A 19,766-nucleotide genomic window follows, 5' to 3' on the forward strand; every position below is an offset into this window, starting at 1 on the left:
ATTTACTGTACCTAAAGTACTGTGCAGATATTGTACTTTACTGCTCCACCATCATCTGGCAGCTATGATGAGTTTATATTAGTTTATTAGTTTATTCAATAGGGACAAAGCTCATTAATGAACATTAGTGTAAAATACCAAATATAAATATGCCAGAGTCAAGAAGAAATCTGATTAACATCCGTCATCCGCAGCTTGAGACTGACTCAGTGTAACAGATACAGACAAAACACATTGCACTCAATTTTATATGGGATTAGTTTTAAATATTGACAAATGAAAAAATTAAATAAATAAAAATAATCAAGGAGGATAAATCAGACGAGGTGGGCGGGGCTTAGTGAACAGGTGAGACTCATCAGGAAACAGGTGCAGACAATCACACCAGAAGTAAAGTAACAGACAACAAGACACAGAGGAACCGGAAGTTAATGTCAAAATAAAACAGGAAACTCCAAACTCAAGATAAAACACACGGCTTCTGTATATCTTCAGCTCCATTTGTGGCTTTAAACATAACCAATAATATTTTTAAATAAACGTAATCTTTGAGTTTAAAAACAGCACAAAGCTCATGTGAATCAAAGTGAATCAAAGATCCACAATTCACCTGAAATCATGTGAAAAATATTAAATCTTTGCAGCTGAGATCGGTTTCACATCTATATTTGATATAAATATTCTCAAAGCTTCATGGAACAAGCCCTAAATCCTTTTTTTATGTTAAAAAATATATAATAAAGTGATGATAATAATGAATACCCAATACTGGATTGTGGAAAGAAAGAAAATCAAACGAGGTGAAGATCAGAAGAACGTTCTCCGCTCCGAGGTCAGAGGTCAGAGGTCGGAGCGAGAGCAGCCAACCACAGTGACCTCACAGAGCCTCGGGATTTGGAGGAATCAAAGGACGAAGATACAACTGAAGCTTCTGATGGTGGATTGACTGACAGGATGTCACACACACACTCTGTCAGATAATAAAATCAGATCGATGCAGTTTATTAAACAAAGTCCAGTCAAGTTTATTTTGTTGGAAGCATCAAGATATTAAAGAAAAACAAGCTCCATGGTGAATAAAAGGATTAAAATATGATTAACAGAGAAGATGAATATTTATTTCATCTGTCAAAGTGAACAAGCAGAACTTTTCAGGAAGTTTTCAATGGGGAACAGTTATGACGTGAGACACGATAAGGAAAAGAAATGACAATTAACAAAATGAGATGAGAGCAGATGAGATGATGAAACAAGAAAAAGAATTTTGGTCAGCCGATAAAATGAGACGATAACACAAAACAAGATGAGATGTTCCAATAAACTAAATCAAATAATTAAATAATCCATTATTTTATGTGTGTGTTTATTGCTCTTTAATCATTGGATTAATTAATCTGTATTTATTAAACAGATCTCATTGAGATCATGATCCATTTTTATAAGAAAGACCATGAGATTAATATAAATTGTTAGAATAATGGATGATACAATAACTGATGTTTGTAGATATACAGTACTGACGCTCTACCTGCAGTGCCCACAGCTGGACAGACGAGGGCGCTACACTCCAGTTAATGCGGAGCTGCAGCTGAACACATTAATATCTGTGACGCACCAAACTACGATCGAACACTCAATTCATATTTACTGGAACAATGTTAAAATGTAAATATAATAAATATGTGATTATTGTCTGAAGATTATTTTGTAAAGTTTCTCTGAGCTTTTCTTACAGTTTATAATCATCTCAAATGACACATGTCCTACTTTCATCTTTTTAAAATATATAAATGAAATATATATAAACATATATATGTTAAAATAAAAGATCTTAAAAAAGATGTATAAATGTGATTATGTCCTTAATGTGGAAATGTTCCATATTGTTGTATGCACATTTATTAAGCTGTAATGGCAACGTGTGAATTTAGATTAAAACTTTTTTTTGAATCTCATTCTTTTTTATCTCTTGTTTATATAATATTTATAAATATTTTGAACATTTAGACGTGAAAATCTAAAATCTTCATGTAAATTACAAACATGTGTTTCTGCAAAAACAACATTATGAAAACATAAATATGAAAAAATGTACATATTTACGTATTTAGATTAATGTTACATAGTAAAACACACGTGTTGGTCTGGACTGTGTGTGACGTCGTGTTTTTATGATTTTCAGTAAAAGATGAAAGTTCTTCTATTCTCGTCTGTTTACATGTCTGCGGTTCCGTTTCCTGCCAAACGAAAGCAGCCAATAAGCTCCGTGAAAACATATGACGTCAGCGTAACGGACACGAATGAAAGCGCGTGTATAGACGTGTCGGATAAACTGCAGAGGGGCGGGGTTTACAGGGTGGTCGCTGTTGACTGGATCGCTGCAGACCCCGCTCCCCGGCGGTTTTACTGACACTTAGAACCAAGCGCACCGGTGAGTTTAAACGCTTCCCCCACGTCGAGAGCCAATCAGAGCCTCTCTTGTGCTCCGGGGCTCCGGAGTCGACCAATGGGTGTCGCCCTCTTCTTTGTTGTTGCTGCTGACGAGGTGATATTGTTGTTGCTGCGGCGGAGCCGGACGGACACGGACACGGAGACATTTTATTTCTTCTTCTGCTCCTCGGTTCTGTTCGTGTCGGAGCGGGACGCGACATGTCGGTGAACATGGACGAGCTCAGGCACCAGGTGATGATCAACCAGTTCGTGTTGACGGCCGGATGCGCCGCGGACCAGGCGAAGCAGCTGCTCCAGGCGGCCCACTGGCAGTTCGAGGTGAGTCCGCTTGTTTCAGCGTCACTCTGCGTCCCCGCCCGGGGGCAGATCACACTCGAGCTCCGCCGCGGATCATCATTATGATTCATTTGAAACATTTCCAGCGCTTCCCCCGCGGCCACGCGCTCCCTGCGGCTAACGTTAGCTTAGCAACCGAGGACGTGTTTGTGTTTGTTTACATCCTCCGCCTGGAGCCACCGTGTCCCCGCCGGGGCGGTGCTCGTCGGCCCCGGGACCCGAGGCCTCTTCCGGGTCATCGTGTCCTTTGACCGACTGTCACGAACAACACGACGGCGTCACGATCACACTGCTCCGATGACATCCGGACCAGGTCCCGGACCAGGTCCCGAATCAGGTCCCGAACTGAACCGTTTGTTCTGGAGGATCAAAGCTGACATGACGTCATCACGTGATGACGTCTGTTGTTACCAGAGGAGACACTGATGTAAACAGTAGAGCCCGACTGACGTGGGCCGATGTGGACTGATGTGGGTCCATGTGGGTCCATGTGGATCGATGTGGGTCCATGTGGGTCCATGTGGGTCCATGTGGATCGATGTGGGTCCATGTGGACTGACGTGGACTGATGTGGGTCCATGTGGACTGATGTGGACCGATGTGGGTCCATGTGGGTCCATGTGGACCGATGTGGGTCCATGTGGACTGACGTGGACTGATGTGGGTCCATGTGGACTGATGTGGACTGATGTGGGTCCATGTGGGTCCATGTGGACCGATGTGGGTCCATGTGGACTGACGTGGGTCCATGTGGAATGATGTGGACTGATTTGGGTCCATGTGGGTCCATGTGGACTGATGTGGACTGATGTGGGTCCATGTGGATCGATGTGGACTGATGTGGGTCCATGTGGACCGATGTGGGTCCATGTGGACTGACGTGGGTCCATGTGGACCGATGTGGGTCCATGTGGACTGACGTGGACTGATGTGGGTCCATGTGGACTGATGTGGACCGATGTGGGTCCATGTGGACTGATGTGGGTCCATGTGGACCGATGTGGGTCCATGTGGACTGACGTGGACCGATGTGGGTCCATGTGGACTGACGTTGACCGATGTGGGTCCATGTGGACTGATGTGGGTCCATTTGGACTCATGTGGACCGATGTGGGTCCATGTGGACTGACGTGGACCGATGTGGGTCCATTTGGACTGACGTGGACCGATGTGGGTCCATTTGGACTGACGTGGACTGATGTGGGTCCATTTGGACTCATGTGGACCGATGTGGGTCCATGTGGACTGACGTGGACCGATGTGAGTCCATGTGGACTGACGTGGGTCCATGTGGACCGATACACACACATTTATATATGAATCTGTCAATGATTCCTAAGATGTTGTTGTCAAACCTTTGTGACAAATAAAAGTAATTGAGGCTTGATATTTTTAGTTTAATCATAAATGTTCTCATAAATAACTAAGTACAGAAACATAAATATATAGAACTTGATTAAGAAAATAAACATCACTTATTTTACGTTAAATGTAAAAACATGAATGAAAAAGAGTTTCTGCATCGTTTATTCTGTACAATAAAAGATTTCTTATCGGTAAACATGTCGACCGATACTGACGGGTGAAGGTGAACACGTTCTGTCAACATGTTGTTGTTTTTTATGTTGATAAATTCAGCCAGTTATGACTGCAACAATTATTTATTGTCTATATTTCAGTTTTTGATGATTGAAGCAAAGAACAGCAGCGAATCTTAAAAATATTCATTTGTTTTTGTTAATAAACGATTAAATAAAGTTTCCGTGGATTTGACGGAGCTGTTTGATTGGCTCGTGACCCGTGGAGGACGTCTGTGACATCACTGACCTGATTCTCTAAATCACCTCTAGCTAAAATAAGAGCAGTTGTTACTTTACCACCACAGTTAGCTGTGAGCTAACTGGTTAGCATCACTGAGCTGTGAGCTGGTTGGAGACACTAGATCCCGACAGACGTTATATTTATAGCAGCTGATCAAACAAACAACGGATGTTGACTACGATTCTGTCAACCTGATCGTGGATTCATCTGCTGGGTATTTTCTCAATTCATGGAAATACAGAAATTGTCAGCCGACGTGTTCACAGTTGAAAGTAGACGAGGACGTCAACCCTCTCCTCTGAACCAGGAAGTGAGTGACAAAGAGACTCTGGCTCTGACACAAAGGAGGCCGCGAGCCTTTGACATGTGAGTCACGTTGGACGGCCGACATTCCTGTTGTCAAACAACCGGCCTGGGGGGGGGGGGCACACTCCCCGTCTGATACAAGACGCTCTGAGGGGACGACGTCCACATGAACACACCTGTAAACACACAACGTCACGTGACCTGGTCATGTGATGTAAACAGGAAGTAGATAGACTCAGACTCAGATCGAGTCAGTTATTGATTATTACTGTGAAACATGTGGTCGGTCCCGTCGTCTCTAACGTGAATCTCACCGTCGTCAGATTCCGAGGAATGTTTTCTTCTGTCTGCTGCTTCACAAGGTCACAGTGTTTCCTTCACAAGGTCACAGTGTTTCCTTCACGACTCGTTTCCTCGGACATGAAACCTGCTGTTTACATTTTTCATCATCACGTCTGATGATTTTCCTCCGCAGTCGTCTTCTCCGCCGTCAGCAGGAGGAGGAACGATTGATTGTTTTCATCATTGATTTATCTGCTTATCAATAATTCATCTGGAGCATGAAAGGTCAAGTGTGTCCATCGTATTTTCCCAGACTTCTTTGAAGTACTTAATTCATCTGACCTATCTGGGGCTCGTAACTTTCCTCAGTCATGTATGTTGTCAGGTTTGAATTATAAGAAATCACAACAACCCCTCCCCCCCTCTCTCTGCCCCCCCCCCCCCCCCCCCCCCCCCCTGCAGACGGCCCTGAGCTCCTTCTTCCAGGAGGCGAACATTCCCAGTCACCACCAGATGGTAAGTGTATTCGAGTCGTGTGGTGAAATTGAGGCCGAGTCTCTCGTGTGACCCGCCGAACGACCTCATCAGTGGGGGGGGGGCTTCTGTCTGTGTAATTTTATAGGTATGGAAAAAAAACATAACACCCTGGTGTGCGAGGCCTCATTTACTCCGATTTTTTTTGTTTTTAACGTTTTTAAAACTCATCACTGTTGCTACGGTTACGTCTGACCTGAGTTTTCCAGCCTCTGAATCAGAGACGAGTGGAAATCGCGGTTGGTCCACGTTCCCTTCTCTGATTGGTTTTAACACTTCCTGTCAGGAACAGTTCCACCGCTTCATTGTCACCATCGCTGTTCCTCCTTCAGAGGAGACAACCTACTTCCTGTTTACACCTGAGTGGTCACGTGACAGGCGGAGGTTTTTATTTCTCTACGCCCGACTCGAGCTGCGATGAAAACTTTTCGCTTCTGAAACTCTCTGTTGCTGTGGGCGGAGTCTGTTGCTGTGGCCGGAGTGTGTGTGAGAGAGAGCTTTTTATTATTCCAGCTGCAATGTGATGACATCACGTTGCCTCAGGCTCAGGACTGAACAGGGAGGCGTCCTCCCCTGCTCCCCCTGTTCATCACTGCTCACCAGACGAGCCAGTGACTCGACTCTTTTCTTTGTCCCTCTCCCCACAGATGTGTACTCCCAGGAACACTCCCGCCACGCCGCCCAACTTCCCCGACGCCATCACCATGTTCTCCAAACTGCGGGCGTCCGAGTGCGGCGCCGGCCCGTCCCAGGCGTCCATGGCCTGCTCCCCCCCGGTCCCTTCTGCCCCATCGGGGTTTGGCTCCTTCTGGGCGTCCTCGCCGCCCGGCCACCAGGGGGCGTGGCTGCCCCCCTCGTCGCCCACCGGCCACAACGTGCACCACCACCACTACCACATGCAACAGACGCCCATGTGGCCGCCCGTCTCTCAGCCCAGCGGCGCCAAGCAGCCGCCCGTCGTGTCGGCGCTGCGCAGTCAGAGATGAGCGCGAGCCGGGGGCGGCGAGGGAGGCGACCTGGGGCGGTCGCAGTGGGAGGGTGGGGGGGAGGGAAAAGACTCTGCTGTTTTCTACTGGTTCTTCTGAAGGAGAAGCTTTTCTTCGTCATCGCCGAAGACGAACAGAGGCGACGGACATTCGCTCCAAAAAACACTTTGTGGGGAAAAACACAGAAAATATTTCCTCATGGTCGACGCAGCAGCCGGACCCAGGACACATCCCAGGACACGTCAGGGACCAGGACACGTCCCAGGCCACGTCAGGGACCAGGACACGTCCCAGGACACGTCAGGGACCAGGACACGTCAGGGACCAGGACACGTCCCAGGACACGTCAGGGACCAGGACACGTCAGGGACCAGGACACGTCCCAGGACATGTCAGGGACCAGGACACGTCAGGGACCAGGACACGTCCCAGGACACGTCAGGGACCAGGACACGTCAGGGACCAGGACACGTCAGGGACCAGGACACACAGACAAATAGAGACCGAGGTCGAATCCGTCTCCTCGGTCCAGATCCACAAAACAACTTCGACCTTTTGTTTTTGTTTCTCTGCCACGACATAACTCTTCACTGTAGACGAGTTCCGTGACCTTCATGTGACCTTCACGTCACGATCAGGACGAAGAGGAAGGAGCTTCACACCGACAATCAACCATCTCTCATTTTTATTAAAGCTCCGCCTCTAAAGAAAAACCACCTGCGACGTTGGTTTGGTTTTGTTGAATAAATGCAGACTCCTGGACCTCGGAGACACCGTCGCCTCCGCGTGATGATTTCTTTCAGACTATTTCAACTTCCCATTCTGGAATCATTATCATTATCATCATTTAGTTGTTTCTCTTTTCACTTGGACGTGTCTGTTCCCGTGGATCCTCAGACGTTCACTCTGTTGTGAATCCACAACTCTTTTTATAGAGATTCTCTGTTTCATTTCTTCTGCTGAAATTTGTATTTATATGTTTAATAAAACACGGTTTGATCTGCTACTTCCTGTGTTGTGGTTTTTATTGTAACGAGCTGATGGGCGTCTTCAAAAACACACGTTGGAGCAGATTCATGAAGCCGCCCGACAGGAAGTCCCCCCCCTTCCTGTCGCGTCCTTCCTGCTGCTGCGAACAGGAAGTGAACTTTCCTCTCATCATGTAACGTCCAGGTTCCATCGTGACCCCGAGACGCACAGTGTCTGACGACACTGTTTCTACTGTCCTTCACAACTGCCTCGGATTTACAGTCAAACAGAAATATATTTGATAATTATTTTAATCAGCTTTTACTTTACAATGTCAAACAACATCAGGACCGGAGTCGTCCATTAACTCAAGAACTGAACTTGTTTTTTATTCACGTCTTCAGTTGGAACCAGACACATTCAGAGTCAAACTTTAGACATTCAATTCAGTTTTATTTGTATCGCTCCAGATCACAACATACATCGTCTCAATGCACTTTACATGGTGAGGGTGTGACCTCACTATATTACAGAGAAAAGACTATAAAAGATTATTAATACCTTCAGACACCACAGATGATGAAATGTTAAATCCTCTTCACGGTCACACGGGGCCCAGCGACAGATTTATGAACCACTCAATCATTTATTTAAGGTCCACATTAATTTTAACATCAGAGGTCTGAAACTATAGACGTGGGGATTTTAAACATGTTATGATTAATATGAAGTGGTTTGTGAAGAAACTGAAATGAGCACATTCTTTGTTTCACCTTCAACACTTTCACTTTTTCATTAGAAAAGTGGTTTTGTAAAAATCCTCTGGTTTGATAAATCAAGTTTATTGATAATTATTATAATTACTGTTGTTTTATAATATGATAGGGCTGATCACAGAACTCATAGTGTGTGAGTGTAGCTCTGTGAACATGTAGATGAATGTGTGTAAAGATATAAATGTCCCATATCGTCACATTTCACCGGTTACCGATGAACATTGCAAAGGTAAATAATTCAGAGTTAGTTCTGGTCTCTTGTTATAATCTCCTTACGAATCCTGTGCAACGATATCGCTTCATGATTGTTCTGGTGTTGTTGGTCGCTCAGCAACAGAGTGACGCTGAGCGCTGGGGCTGTAGACTGAGACGTCCTGTTTACTGACAGTTCTGACACTTACTGTACTTAAAGACCTTAGACCTTATTTATTATGAAAAAAGCCAGGAAATCTCATTTTTGACAGTGTGAACCTTTAAATGGTCTTTTGGAGTCACTGGCCCTCGTGATTGGCTGTCGTCTCACACATCACATTACATTCACAGATGTACACACACATTTGCAGATTAGTTTAAAGACACACAAGTCTGAATACACACACACGCACACACACAACTTAGTAATAGTTGCCTCCTGCAGCAGTGCAGCTCTCTGTCGCCCCCTACAGCTGCGGCTCGGCGCTTCCCTCTGCTGCAGATGGAACCTGAACCACGGAGCTCTGAGGCGAGGAGCCCGACACCGGAGCGTCCCGACCCGACCCGCCGGAGGCTTGACACACAGGAAGGAACATGGAAACGTTTCAGAAACAAAAAACTACAGGAGCAGTTACCGTTTACAAACTGTTCCCTGGAATCCTTCACAGTTCAGGACAGACTGTAGTTACTGTACCTGTAGTTTCTGCATCTTTGAAGGTCGGAGCCTCCTCCAGCTGACACACACACACACACACACACACACACACACACAGTGAGGAGACAGCCTGTGACATTAGACAGATACAGTCTACTCTTTTAAAACATTTTTACGGGATGAATGAACTTGTTTGCAGATACACACAGTGTGTGTGTGTGTGTGTGTGCTGCTCGTACCTGGACCTCGCCCTCCGGCTGCGAGCGCAGCTTGTTGCCCTGCAGCCTGGAGCGTCGCTGGCTGGCCGACGTGACGGTGTGACTGCCGCCGCTGCTCCGCGGCACGGCCATGTGGATGCAGTCGTTCAGCTCGGGGGGGCGTTCGCTGCCGGACAGAGAGAAGGGGTCAATGTGAGGGTCAGGGGGACCTCTGCCTCTTCCTGTGACCATTCAAGCATCGGGTTTATTTATTTCTATTCAATACTCGTGTTGTTGAAGAAGCTTCTGTGATAATTCACTATTTATTTCCATGTGACCTCTTTCATTTCCCTGCGTCTTGTTCTGCTGCAGTTACTCAACATCAATGAAGCATCATCGTCTCGTCTGAAACCTCTCGCCCTCTGACGGATAACGTTCTATCTTTTTAAACTTCATGACACCAAAAACTCTTCGGTTGGTGTGAAAACAATTATTCATTCAACAGTTTGACTGAGAATCGTTCAGAGTAACTTTCCCTCTTTGTGTCTCTGAACCATCTGATCGGAACCAACCAGTGGATCAGTTGGGTAAGTTAGTGAATGACTTTTACATCAGTAATGATCGGTTTTCATTTATCAAACTTGTTCTGTCTTCTTGTCCAGGATTGTATCTGTAGACACGAGTTGTCCACACCAGACGTGTTCCTTACTTCCTGTATTCTTAAATGAAGTTCTTAAGAAAACCTCAGGCCTCTGGTGCCACCTGCTGGTGGACAGGCGGTGACAGCAGGTGACTGCTGGTCTCACCTGCGGCCCAACTGTCGGACCTGCGGCCTCGTCGACTTGTTTGGGGGAAACGCAGGAAGCGATGGCAGCGTCGAAAAATGCCTTTAAAAAAAAGCCACACAAACATTCAAGATTAAAACAAGTTTTGACTGTGGCTACGAACAGATGATCAGAATCTTGAGCTGTGACTAACGGGCCGGGGGTCGATATGACGAGAGGCCGGTCACAGGAGAGACAGTTGAACTTGTCCACGAGGTGTCTGCAACGAAATACAGAGAATTATAAACTTTTCACTCCTCTAATATTCCTGCGGATGAACAAGGAGTTGTCTTACTTCTTGATGCCGGCGGCGTCCATGTGTTCCGGAGCTTCCTGAGTCTGCTGAAGTTTCCTCTGGAAATTCTTCCAGCGCATCTCCAGCTGCACCTTCACAGCGTCGAGCTCGGCCCGGTCCATCTGTGGTCACACACCGCGACATTACATCTGGACTCCACCACGTTCATTAGTCCAGACACTTGGAAGGATTCCACCTTCTCTCTACCTTCTGGTCCATCTCCGTGGTGAGTTCGTCGATGACCTTGTCGAAGTCGTGTCCCTGCTCCGCCACTTTGTTCAGCAGCTCCTGGAACATGGTGTTGAGCTGCTCGGTGGCAGAGTCCAGCTGCAGACTGCTCACTCGGCCGTCCAGAGCGTTTCTGAGGGATTTCTTCAGGTGTGAGGAGAAAGACACAGAAACAGAAGATCTGCTTTCATCTCTTTATCTCAACATATATTTATTCTACGTTTGGAAAATAGTACAACACAAAGAACAACGCAATCACACAGCCTGAGATCATTTTGGATCCAAACCGACAAACATGATAATAACAATTATAAATAAAGCCGTAAGCGGAGAAGTTGGAGGGTTCCCTGAACCCTCTGCCATCCGTCACCCGTACATGGGATGTAAGCCAAACTCGGTGTGTTTGTTCAACAGATGACCTGACAGGTCTCCAGTGAGTTTGGTCATGATACATAATAGGCATCTTGAGTTATTAGCATATATGCTATAGGCCACGCCCTCTTTAACGAATGAATCTGTCGCCTCAACCTTTGATCGATACTTGCCCCCAGAGCATGCTCACCAATTTGGGTGAAATTCTGTTCAGTGGTTATTGAGATACTCGTTTGTGGCATTTGTGGCGCCCCCTATAGGTTTGTTACAAAATGCTTTAAGTAGAACTGTAGCTAATCAGAGCTGTAAGCTATGTACCAAGATTTATGATGATTGGACAAACAGTTAATGACTTAAAGCCTATATTCCTCTAAGCCCCGCCCTTTGTCAAGACATTTTGGCTAGCAGCAGTCATGTTTCTCGACCAATCTTGCTCAACTTTTAGTAGAAATTTGTATTTTAATACTACATTTGGTGTTGATAAAGTCAAAATTTCAAAAGTTCTATTCACATTACTGTTTTTCAGTTTTTGCTAATTAGCGCAACATTTTGTCACCTGGTGTGTTGCAAATTTCAAGTCAATCTGAGTAACGGTGTGAGGGGGCGTGGTCTGTCCAAACTTCCATCATGTGGCCGATTTGGACAGTTCGGGTTTTAGAAGCTAACGCACATCATTTCCAGTTAATGCGCAAAGTTTCGTAGTTTTGGCTCATTCCAGCTCACGAGGAATTTGAGGTAACGCGTAATGAGAATTATAATGATTTCTATGGACCCACACAAAAACAATGTCGGGGTTTGAACCCGAATAACAAATAATATCAAGATGCTTAATATTCTGTGAAATGAACCCACTTACCATTTCAATCTCAACCACGTCCTTGTCAACCTTGGTCTCCATCAGCTCCTTCGTCTCCTCCAGGCCCTTGAACAGCTCCTCCACCGGCTCCACCAGCTTCACCACCTGCTGGTCCAGCTCCTGGACCCAACAGAACCACCAAGAAAACGTTCAAGTCCTTTCTCAGACTTTGCTCAAGATTTACTTTCTAGTGAATTCTTTGCTAGTTTTACTTTGTGTCCTCGACCTATGACTTGAGCGTACCAAAAAAACCAACTATCAATAAGAGTCTGAAAAAAGATTGATATCCATACAACAACAAAATCCTGTTTTTAAAGTTTAAAAAAACTACGTCGAAATGATTGAAAATCGTCACAGTTATGTCGTGGGACATTTATACAATTTTGAAAAGTTATGACATCATCTGGCTGTCACTGTGAAGATCAACATGAAACATGGCGACAGTTGAACCTCTATGCGGCTCTGTTTCTGTCGGCTGTCCTCCTGCAGATTCCTGGTCGATTCAAGCAGGTTTTCACTCTTTTCTTGAAGCTGCAGAATCTTCTCCTGCACATCGTTCACTATCTCCATGTACTGAGGAACACACACACACACACACACACACACACTAGTCGTATTATCAGCTGCTCATCGATTTGCTGAACGTGACAAATAATTGTGCTGAATAATTGAAATAAAAACATTCAGTGAATGTCAAACCAAGTGTGCGTTGGTGCTGGAAGCTTATCTCACTTTACTCAAACTGGTGTCGCTCTCCTCCTGCTCGGCCGCTGCCACCACCGCCTTGTCCTCCACATCGACTTTCCGGTCGTCCGACTGAGGTCAGAGGGCACAGAACGGTGATTAGACATTGGACTCGTTTTAAAGTCCTGCAAACTGTCCAGCCTTGGACAGACATCGAATCGTCACAGTCAGAGCCAGAACAGACAGCGTGAGCAGTTTGTGTAGATGAAAAGATGTGAGTGTAAAACCACAAACCTTTTTCACGTCCTTCCTCTGCTTCAGTCCGTCCTTCATGACCTCAGAAACACACTCAAAACCTACATCAGCAAAACATCATCAAACCTTTAACACAAGTCAAGGAACAGATTCATTCACTTGAAGTTTAAACCTGTAAAGACTTTGATCTACTGAAAAGTCTACAGCAAGTGTGACAGGTGATATAAAGTGAATCTCTGGTCATCCTAACCTTCCTCCAGCTCTACCATACGAGCCACCAGCGGGATTAACTTTTCCTCCAGTGTGCCGACACACCTCAGAGCCTCCACCGCCTCCGAGTAGCGCTCAAAGTTACTGGGCTTTTTGGGCCGCTGCCCCTGTGGTGGCCCAGACTGGACTGACGAGGTCTCTGTGACTGGCTGGACCCCCGTGTCTGCCAGGGGAGGCGAAATCTCTCCAGAAATCTTTCCAGGAATCTGTCCAGGAGCCTCCCCAGGAATCTCTCCAGGAATCTCTCCAGGAATCTCTTCAGAAATCTGTCCAGGAATCTGTCCAGTAACCTCTGCAGTAGTCTTTCCTGGAATCTCTCCAGAAATCTTGCCAGGAATCTCTTCAGAAATCTTGCTAGGATTCTGTCCAGATAACTGTCCAGGAACCTCCCCAGTAGTCTTTCCAGGAATCTCTCCAGAAATCTGTGCAGGAATCTGTCCAGGAACTTCTCTAGTAGTCTTTCCAGGAATCTCTCCAGGAATCTCTCCAGGAATCTCTCCAGGAGCCTCTCCAGGGATCTTGCAAGGAATCTGTCCAGGAGTCTCTCCAGAAATCTGTCCAGGAGCCTCTCCAGGAATCTGTCCAGGAGTCTCTCCAGGAATCTGTCCAGGAGCCTCTCCAGGAACCTTGCCAGGAATCTTGTCAGGAATCTGTGCAGGAATCTGTCCAGGAGCCTCTCCGGGGACCTTGCCAGGAACCTCTCCAGGAACCTTTCCAGTAATCTGTCCAGGACCCTCTCCAGGAACCTTTCCAGTAATCTGTCCAGGAGCCTCTCCAGGAACCTTTCCAGTAATCTGTCCAGGAGCCTCTCCAGGAACCTTTCCAGCAATCTGTCCAGGACCCTCTCCAGGAACCTTTCCAGTAATCTGTCCAGGAGCCTCTCCAGGAACCTTTCCAGCAATCTGTCCAGGAGCCTCTCCAGGAACCTTGCCAGCAATCTGTCCAGGAGCCTCTCCAGGAACCTTGCCAGGAATCTTGCCAGAAATCTGTCGAGGAGCCTTTCCAGGAACCTTGCCAGCAATCTGTCCAGGAGCCTTTCCAGGAACCTTTCCACTAATCTGTCCAGGAGCCTCTCCAGGAACCTTTCCACTAATCTGTCCAGGAGCCTCTCCAGGAACCTTCTCAGGAATCTCCTCAGAGTTCACAGCAGAACTCAGAGCTGCTGTACGGACAGCGTCCCTGGCAAGTTGGGGGGCGGACGGCGACGCGCTGCCGTCAGAAGTTAAGTTGCTGTTGAAAGGTGTGGGTTTGTCCCCGGTGGCCTGATCAATAATCTCTGAATTTTCCATATCCTGTCAGAAAAAATGCAAAAAGAGACTTAACAATCCACTGATTTCCACTGATCTTTGTGGAACTGTTTTTCTCAGATTAGCAGTTAATACAAATGAGAAATTCTCACAAATCAAGAAGATTTGAAATCAGAGATTGAACCATAAACTCCATAAATGTTTACTGATGTTATAAATCAAGTGAGAAGTGGGGTCATTTTCTCATAGAGTCGCCCTCTGCTGGTCAGTACACAGAATACAGGCTTCAGACGTTGGCTTCATTTTCCAGACCTTGAGTCTACCACTGGGCGCTGTATCTCACAATGTGATATAGTTATAGATATATAGATATAGCTGTAGCAGTTTTGTGACAGTTTGGTTGATCGTCCGAAAGGCCGAGGCCTGCGGAGGTTTTAACCCTACACCCAGAGAAGAGCCGAACTGAGCTGTGAACCTTCAGATCTAACCTCCTGCTGTGTTTCTGTGCTGAACAGCGCCGACTGCATCTCGTCCCAGGTCACGCAGCCTCTCAGCTCCTCTGGGTCTGGATACTTCTGCAGCGTCTCCCTCAGAGAGTTCTGTCACAGCGAGGCGACACGGAAAGAGATTTAGAAAACGGTAGAAAGGTAGAGAGTGAAGCCGACGTTCAGCGTTTAATCTTCACTCACCAGAGCCTCCTCCATGTCGCCCATGCGGTGGCAGCTCGTCCCCAAGGCCCTGACCTTCTCCACAACCGCCTGGACACGGGAAAGAGGGAATGTCATGCAGCAAGGGCCACTAGCATTAACCAATTTATCATTTGGTCTAAAACATATCAGAATATGGGAATAAATAACATTTTCTATTTCAAGTTTTTCGATGCTCAGTGTGACAGTTCATTTTCTGTCAAACGTTCAATCGACTAATTTTTTCTCAGCTCTTAAATCTTTGTCCCACGTTACAAACTAACTTTTCATAAAATTTTCACTACTACATAACAGTTGCTACAAGTTCACAAGAGAATATTGAAGGGATGGTTTTTGTCAGTAATGTCTCACCTGATGTTGGAGGCGGAGCTCCTTTATGGACCCCATGACCTGTAACCACCACGGACAGACACTTACAAATCAATAAATCAATGGTGTTTCTCTTCCACATGGATGTGTATGATATTAAACATATTCCCCCGGGGGGAATGCCAGGTTGTGATTTCACTGACGGGAATGAAACAGGATTGGAATTCGACAAAAGAGCAACGGAACAAATGCAGCTGTTGCACAGTTTTCACGTCGTGTGGAATCTGCTCGTGTTTAAACTTCTTGTTTGAGCGACGGAGCTCGTTGGCAGAGTCAACAGCTGCGTGACGTTTGCTCTTTTGTGTGTAACAAAGGAAATTCCTTTGAGCTCGAGTGTGTCGTTGTTTAACTTGAGTCACATGAAATGATGCAGAAGGACCCCCCCCCCCCCTGAAACTCCTGAAGACCCTGAAGATCCTAAAACTCCTGAAACACTGACGTAGCATCGTGACATCACCTGCGTTAAGTGTCTAGCTGCTAGTCTGACAACCCAAAAACCAGGTAGAGCGAGAAAACTTCCTACACTCGCTGGAAGTGGTTGACCAATCACAACAGAGTGGAGCCAGCTGGCCAATCAGAGCAGCCTGGTCTTCATTGGAAGGGATGGCCTTAAAGAGACAGGGGCTAAAACCAAGTGTTTCTGACAGATGTTGTGAAAGAGGAGCTGCAGGACCGTCTGCAAAACGCTGAGCTTAACATCTGCTGCTCGATAGAAACCATCATCGAAAGCTTGATGCTGCACTGAAAGGTTCACCAGAATATCCAGAATAAACCTGTTCCATAAATTAAGAGTTATTGATTTGACTGGTTGGATTAGCGGATGCTCTCACCTGGGACAAGCCGTCCTCGCAGACCTGGATGCGGGACCGGAGCTTTGACTGTCCGTCAAAGTCTGAGGGAGGCATAGCTGAGTCCTCCATCGGGAAATCCATGGGAGCATCCGCCACCACCTCCGTCGAGTCGCCCGTCGTGGCTGCTTCCCCCTCTGTGGGACTGGGACCACCAACTGCCGCAGCAGCCGTCCGTCGGTTCTTCTCGAGAATATGCAGCCGCCGCAGCATGGCGTGCAGCAGCGCGTTCAGGGCTCGGTTGTTCACCGGCTGCGTCTCGATGAATGAGTCCAACATGTCGAACAAGTTGCTGTTGTTGCTCTCCGCCGACATGTTCGTTTTTGGGGCGGGAAGACAATCTGTCATCAAATTTGAGAAAACCTCCGTTAGCTACTAACGTTAGCTATTAACTTAAGCTCATGAATCACACCTGTGAGATGAATCAAACTGTACTTGATGACTCATAAAGAAATATAAATGGATTTTTAAAAATCACGTTGGTGTTCAGTCGTTAGTGTCCAACGTCTCAGCGGTTCCGTTAATCTCTCAGGTTTGTTTGCAGAATGTGAAAATGTTCACGACATAACGGCAATTTAGCATCATCATACCAGATACATTCACCAGAAACAGACAACTCATCTCAGAGTAAAGCAAAAAACAAACGGATTCTGAAATCATAACAGCCAAGATGAAAAAAAACTGTAGGGAAATATGTTGCCGACTTACTGGGTCACACACTGTGGCCGAAGACTAGAGTATATTTATGGCTTTTGTTTTTCACCTTGTGTTCACTGATTTATTGTGTTACTACGATCAAAGAAAATACATGAGATGTCACATTCCTGTCCGCCATCTTTGGAATACCAGTAGGCGTGGCAACAGGTATGTGCCAGCAGTAAACCAATGAACGAGCTCGTTCTTATCGTGTTGTATCGGACTCGGACAAACCTCGGAGACTGTGCTTGTGTTTCCGGGCGCTGGTCTCGGTCTGATTCTGTACTTTCAGACGTGCTCAGGTACAGTAACTCAGTGTCTGATATGATTCTGAGAGGATTCACTTCCTGTTATGCGGATGACATCACAGATCACAGGAGCGTGTGTCTTTGACCCTTTGATCGTTGCATCAATGGGGGATGACGTCACATTTGCATCATAATGGCATGTTGTGATGTGATTTTTGTTTTAATTATACAACTGCACTAAATTCGAATTACACACACACACACACACAAACTACAGTAATTCACAGACAACTACAACTTGTGCCTTTTCATTTATCTAAAATTCGGATTATCACAAATAAAACCTCTATTTGTGTTTTGTGATGTCCCAATGGAACCAAACTTTGCAATGTTGTACATACAGCCCCCCTGCACAGGTAAAATTTCATACAATTCTGCCATCAGGGGGCGCTACTGTGTTAAAATGACCTGATATTTCTACAATGACACTTGGCATGTTCTCGGTGACAATGCGCACGGCGTATAAATGCGTGACACCGATAGCCCCGCCTTGTGGCCGTTAGAGGAACAACACCACTGCGCTTAGTCACGAACTGCAAACAACATTATTCACAACCATCGAACACGTTCAGTTCGAAAATCATATATTTTATACACAATTTTTTTGTGACTTTTTACATAATCCCTTCGTTACAACGTCATTTAAGTAGTGAAAACAATTTGATTTGGGTTTTTTCGAATGGATTTTTTTATATCTGCCTCAATAGGTTAATAAATCATAAATCATTATGATGGTTCAATGGTAGCTCTGTAAATAATTCGTAGAATTGTATTTCAATGAAGGAAATGAGGGAAGAAAATATTTAGACACGACTTCAGATTCATGCATTTCTGAGCTGCACTTGAAAGCACCATGATGTCACTTACCGTAAGACGCGACGCAGACGCGCAGAGGGTTTTAAAAGAGGAGAGAGCGCGACCTCGTCGGTGACGTAGATGACGTGACCGCAGCAGAAACACGCGCGTCTCTGGTGATGACGGACAACCCGGAACCAGATTCGGGCCCGTGGTTGTTCAGCTCCGAGTTCCGGTCCACTCTGTTCGGTTTGTCGGTGTCACTGAGGAACTAGTGTCGGTGGTGCGCTAATTTTGTATGTTCAGTGAACGGAGCGGCGGAACCGACCAATCAGAGAGGCTGTTACTGGATGACGAGTGGAAATTCTCGCGCCTTATTGGCCGACAGGTTTATGTTTCTCTCTGCGCTTGTGTGGTTGCTATGGTAACGCTAGCTAGTGTAGCTTATAGCTCACACAGTCGACAGTGTATATATATATATATATAAAGTTGTATACAGTGAACAAGTTGTATACAGTTGATAAGTTATATACAGTGAACAAGTTATTTACAGTGAACAAGATATTTACAGTGAACAAGTTATTTTGAATATTTTGAATGAAGTGTGTTTTTACAACGAGTGAACGAGACAGTGAAGCTGGTCTCAGTTTGGTGAAAGAGAGAAACTTGAATTCAGAAGGTCAACGGTTCTATTTTTCACTTCATGGAAAAGTGATGTGTAACTATTCCCTTTCTGTCGTCCATCCTATCAGCTGTGGCCTCTGTGACTGTGTGTGTGTTGTTGTTGTTGTTTTTCTGTCATATAGAATTACTGATAATTCCCTGATGTGACTCATTTTAATGCAGACACATTCATACATAACCTATGCCTATAAACACATATATGCCTATAAACACATATATGCCCATATACACATATATGCCTATAAACACATATATGCCTATAAACACATATATGACTATAAACACATATATGCCTATAAACACATATATGACTATATACACATATATGCCTATAAACACATATATGCCTATAAACACATATATGACTATATACACATATGACTATATACACATATATGACTATATACACATATATGCCTATAAACACATATATGCCTATATACACATATATGACTATATACACATATGCCTATATAAACACATATATGCCTATAAACACATATATGCCTATAAACACATATATGCCTATATACACATATATGCCTATATACACATATATGCCTATATACACATATATGACTATATACACATATGACTATATACACATATATGCCTATATACACATATATGACTATATACACATATGCCTATATAAACACATATATGCCTATAAACACATATATGCCTATAAACACATATATGCCTATATACACATATATGACTATATACACATATATGCCTATATACACATATATGACTATATACACATATGACTATATACACATATATGACTATATACACATATATGCCTATAAACACATAT

The 19,766-nt window shown here is 45.1% G+C and overlaps 2 protein-coding genes across 4 annotated transcripts; one reads left to right on the top strand and one right to left on the bottom strand.

Moving 5' to 3' along the window:
• The first annotated feature begins 2,282 nt into the window (after positions 1-2,282).
• On the top strand, positions 2,283-7,722 carry ubald2 (UBA-like domain containing 2). 2 transcript variants are annotated; one of them, XM_035615987.2, is made up of 3 exons: positions 2,299-2,769; positions 5,659-5,712; positions 6,378-7,722. In XM_035615987.2, the coding sequence occupies exons 1-3, from the start codon at positions 2,650-2,652 to the stop codon at positions 6,714-6,716; spliced, it is 513 nt and encodes a 170-aa protein (XP_035471880.2). In that variant the 5' UTR covers positions 2,299-2,649; the 3' UTR covers positions 6,717-7,722. The 2 variants fall into 2 exon arrangements, with proteins under 2 accessions (XP_035471881.2, XP_035471880.2); XM_035615988.2 differs by lacking the exon at positions 5,659-5,712 and having other exon boundaries at positions 2,283-2,769.
• A 395-nt stretch (positions 7,723-8,117) lies between these two features.
• Positions 8,118-18,771, bottom strand: LOC118289088 (neurofilament heavy polypeptide). Of its 2 annotated transcripts, none has more exons than XM_047328240.1 (17): positions 18,332-18,771; positions 16,443-16,801; positions 15,595-15,633; positions 15,226-15,294; positions 15,025-15,135; positions 13,270-14,581; positions 13,059-13,120; positions 12,813-12,896; positions 12,531-12,653; positions 12,081-12,200; positions 10,832-10,996; positions 10,625-10,746; positions 10,484-10,549; positions 10,312-10,392; positions 9,548-9,692; positions 9,348-9,387; positions 8,118-9,227 (listed from the first exon to the last, which is right to left on the bottom strand). In XM_047328240.1, the coding sequence occupies exons 2-17, from the start codon at positions 16,773-16,775 to the stop codon at positions 9,121-9,123; spliced, it is 2,979 nt and encodes a 992-aa protein (XP_047184196.1). In that variant the 5' UTR covers positions 16,776-16,801; positions 18,332-18,771; the 3' UTR covers positions 8,118-9,120. The 2 variants fall into 2 exon arrangements, with proteins under 2 accessions (XP_047184196.1, XP_035471675.2); XM_035615782.2 differs by lacking the exon at positions 18,332-18,771 and adding an exon at positions 17,391-17,508.
• Positions 18,772-19,766: the final 995 nt, after the last annotated feature.

This window comes from Scophthalmus maximus, chromosome 17, assembly GCF_022379125.1.
Source record: "Scophthalmus maximus strain ysfricsl-2021 chromosome 17, ASM2237912v1, whole genome shotgun sequence".
Lineage (NCBI taxonomy): Eukaryota > Metazoa > Chordata > Actinopteri > Pleuronectiformes > Scophthalmidae > Scophthalmus > Scophthalmus maximus.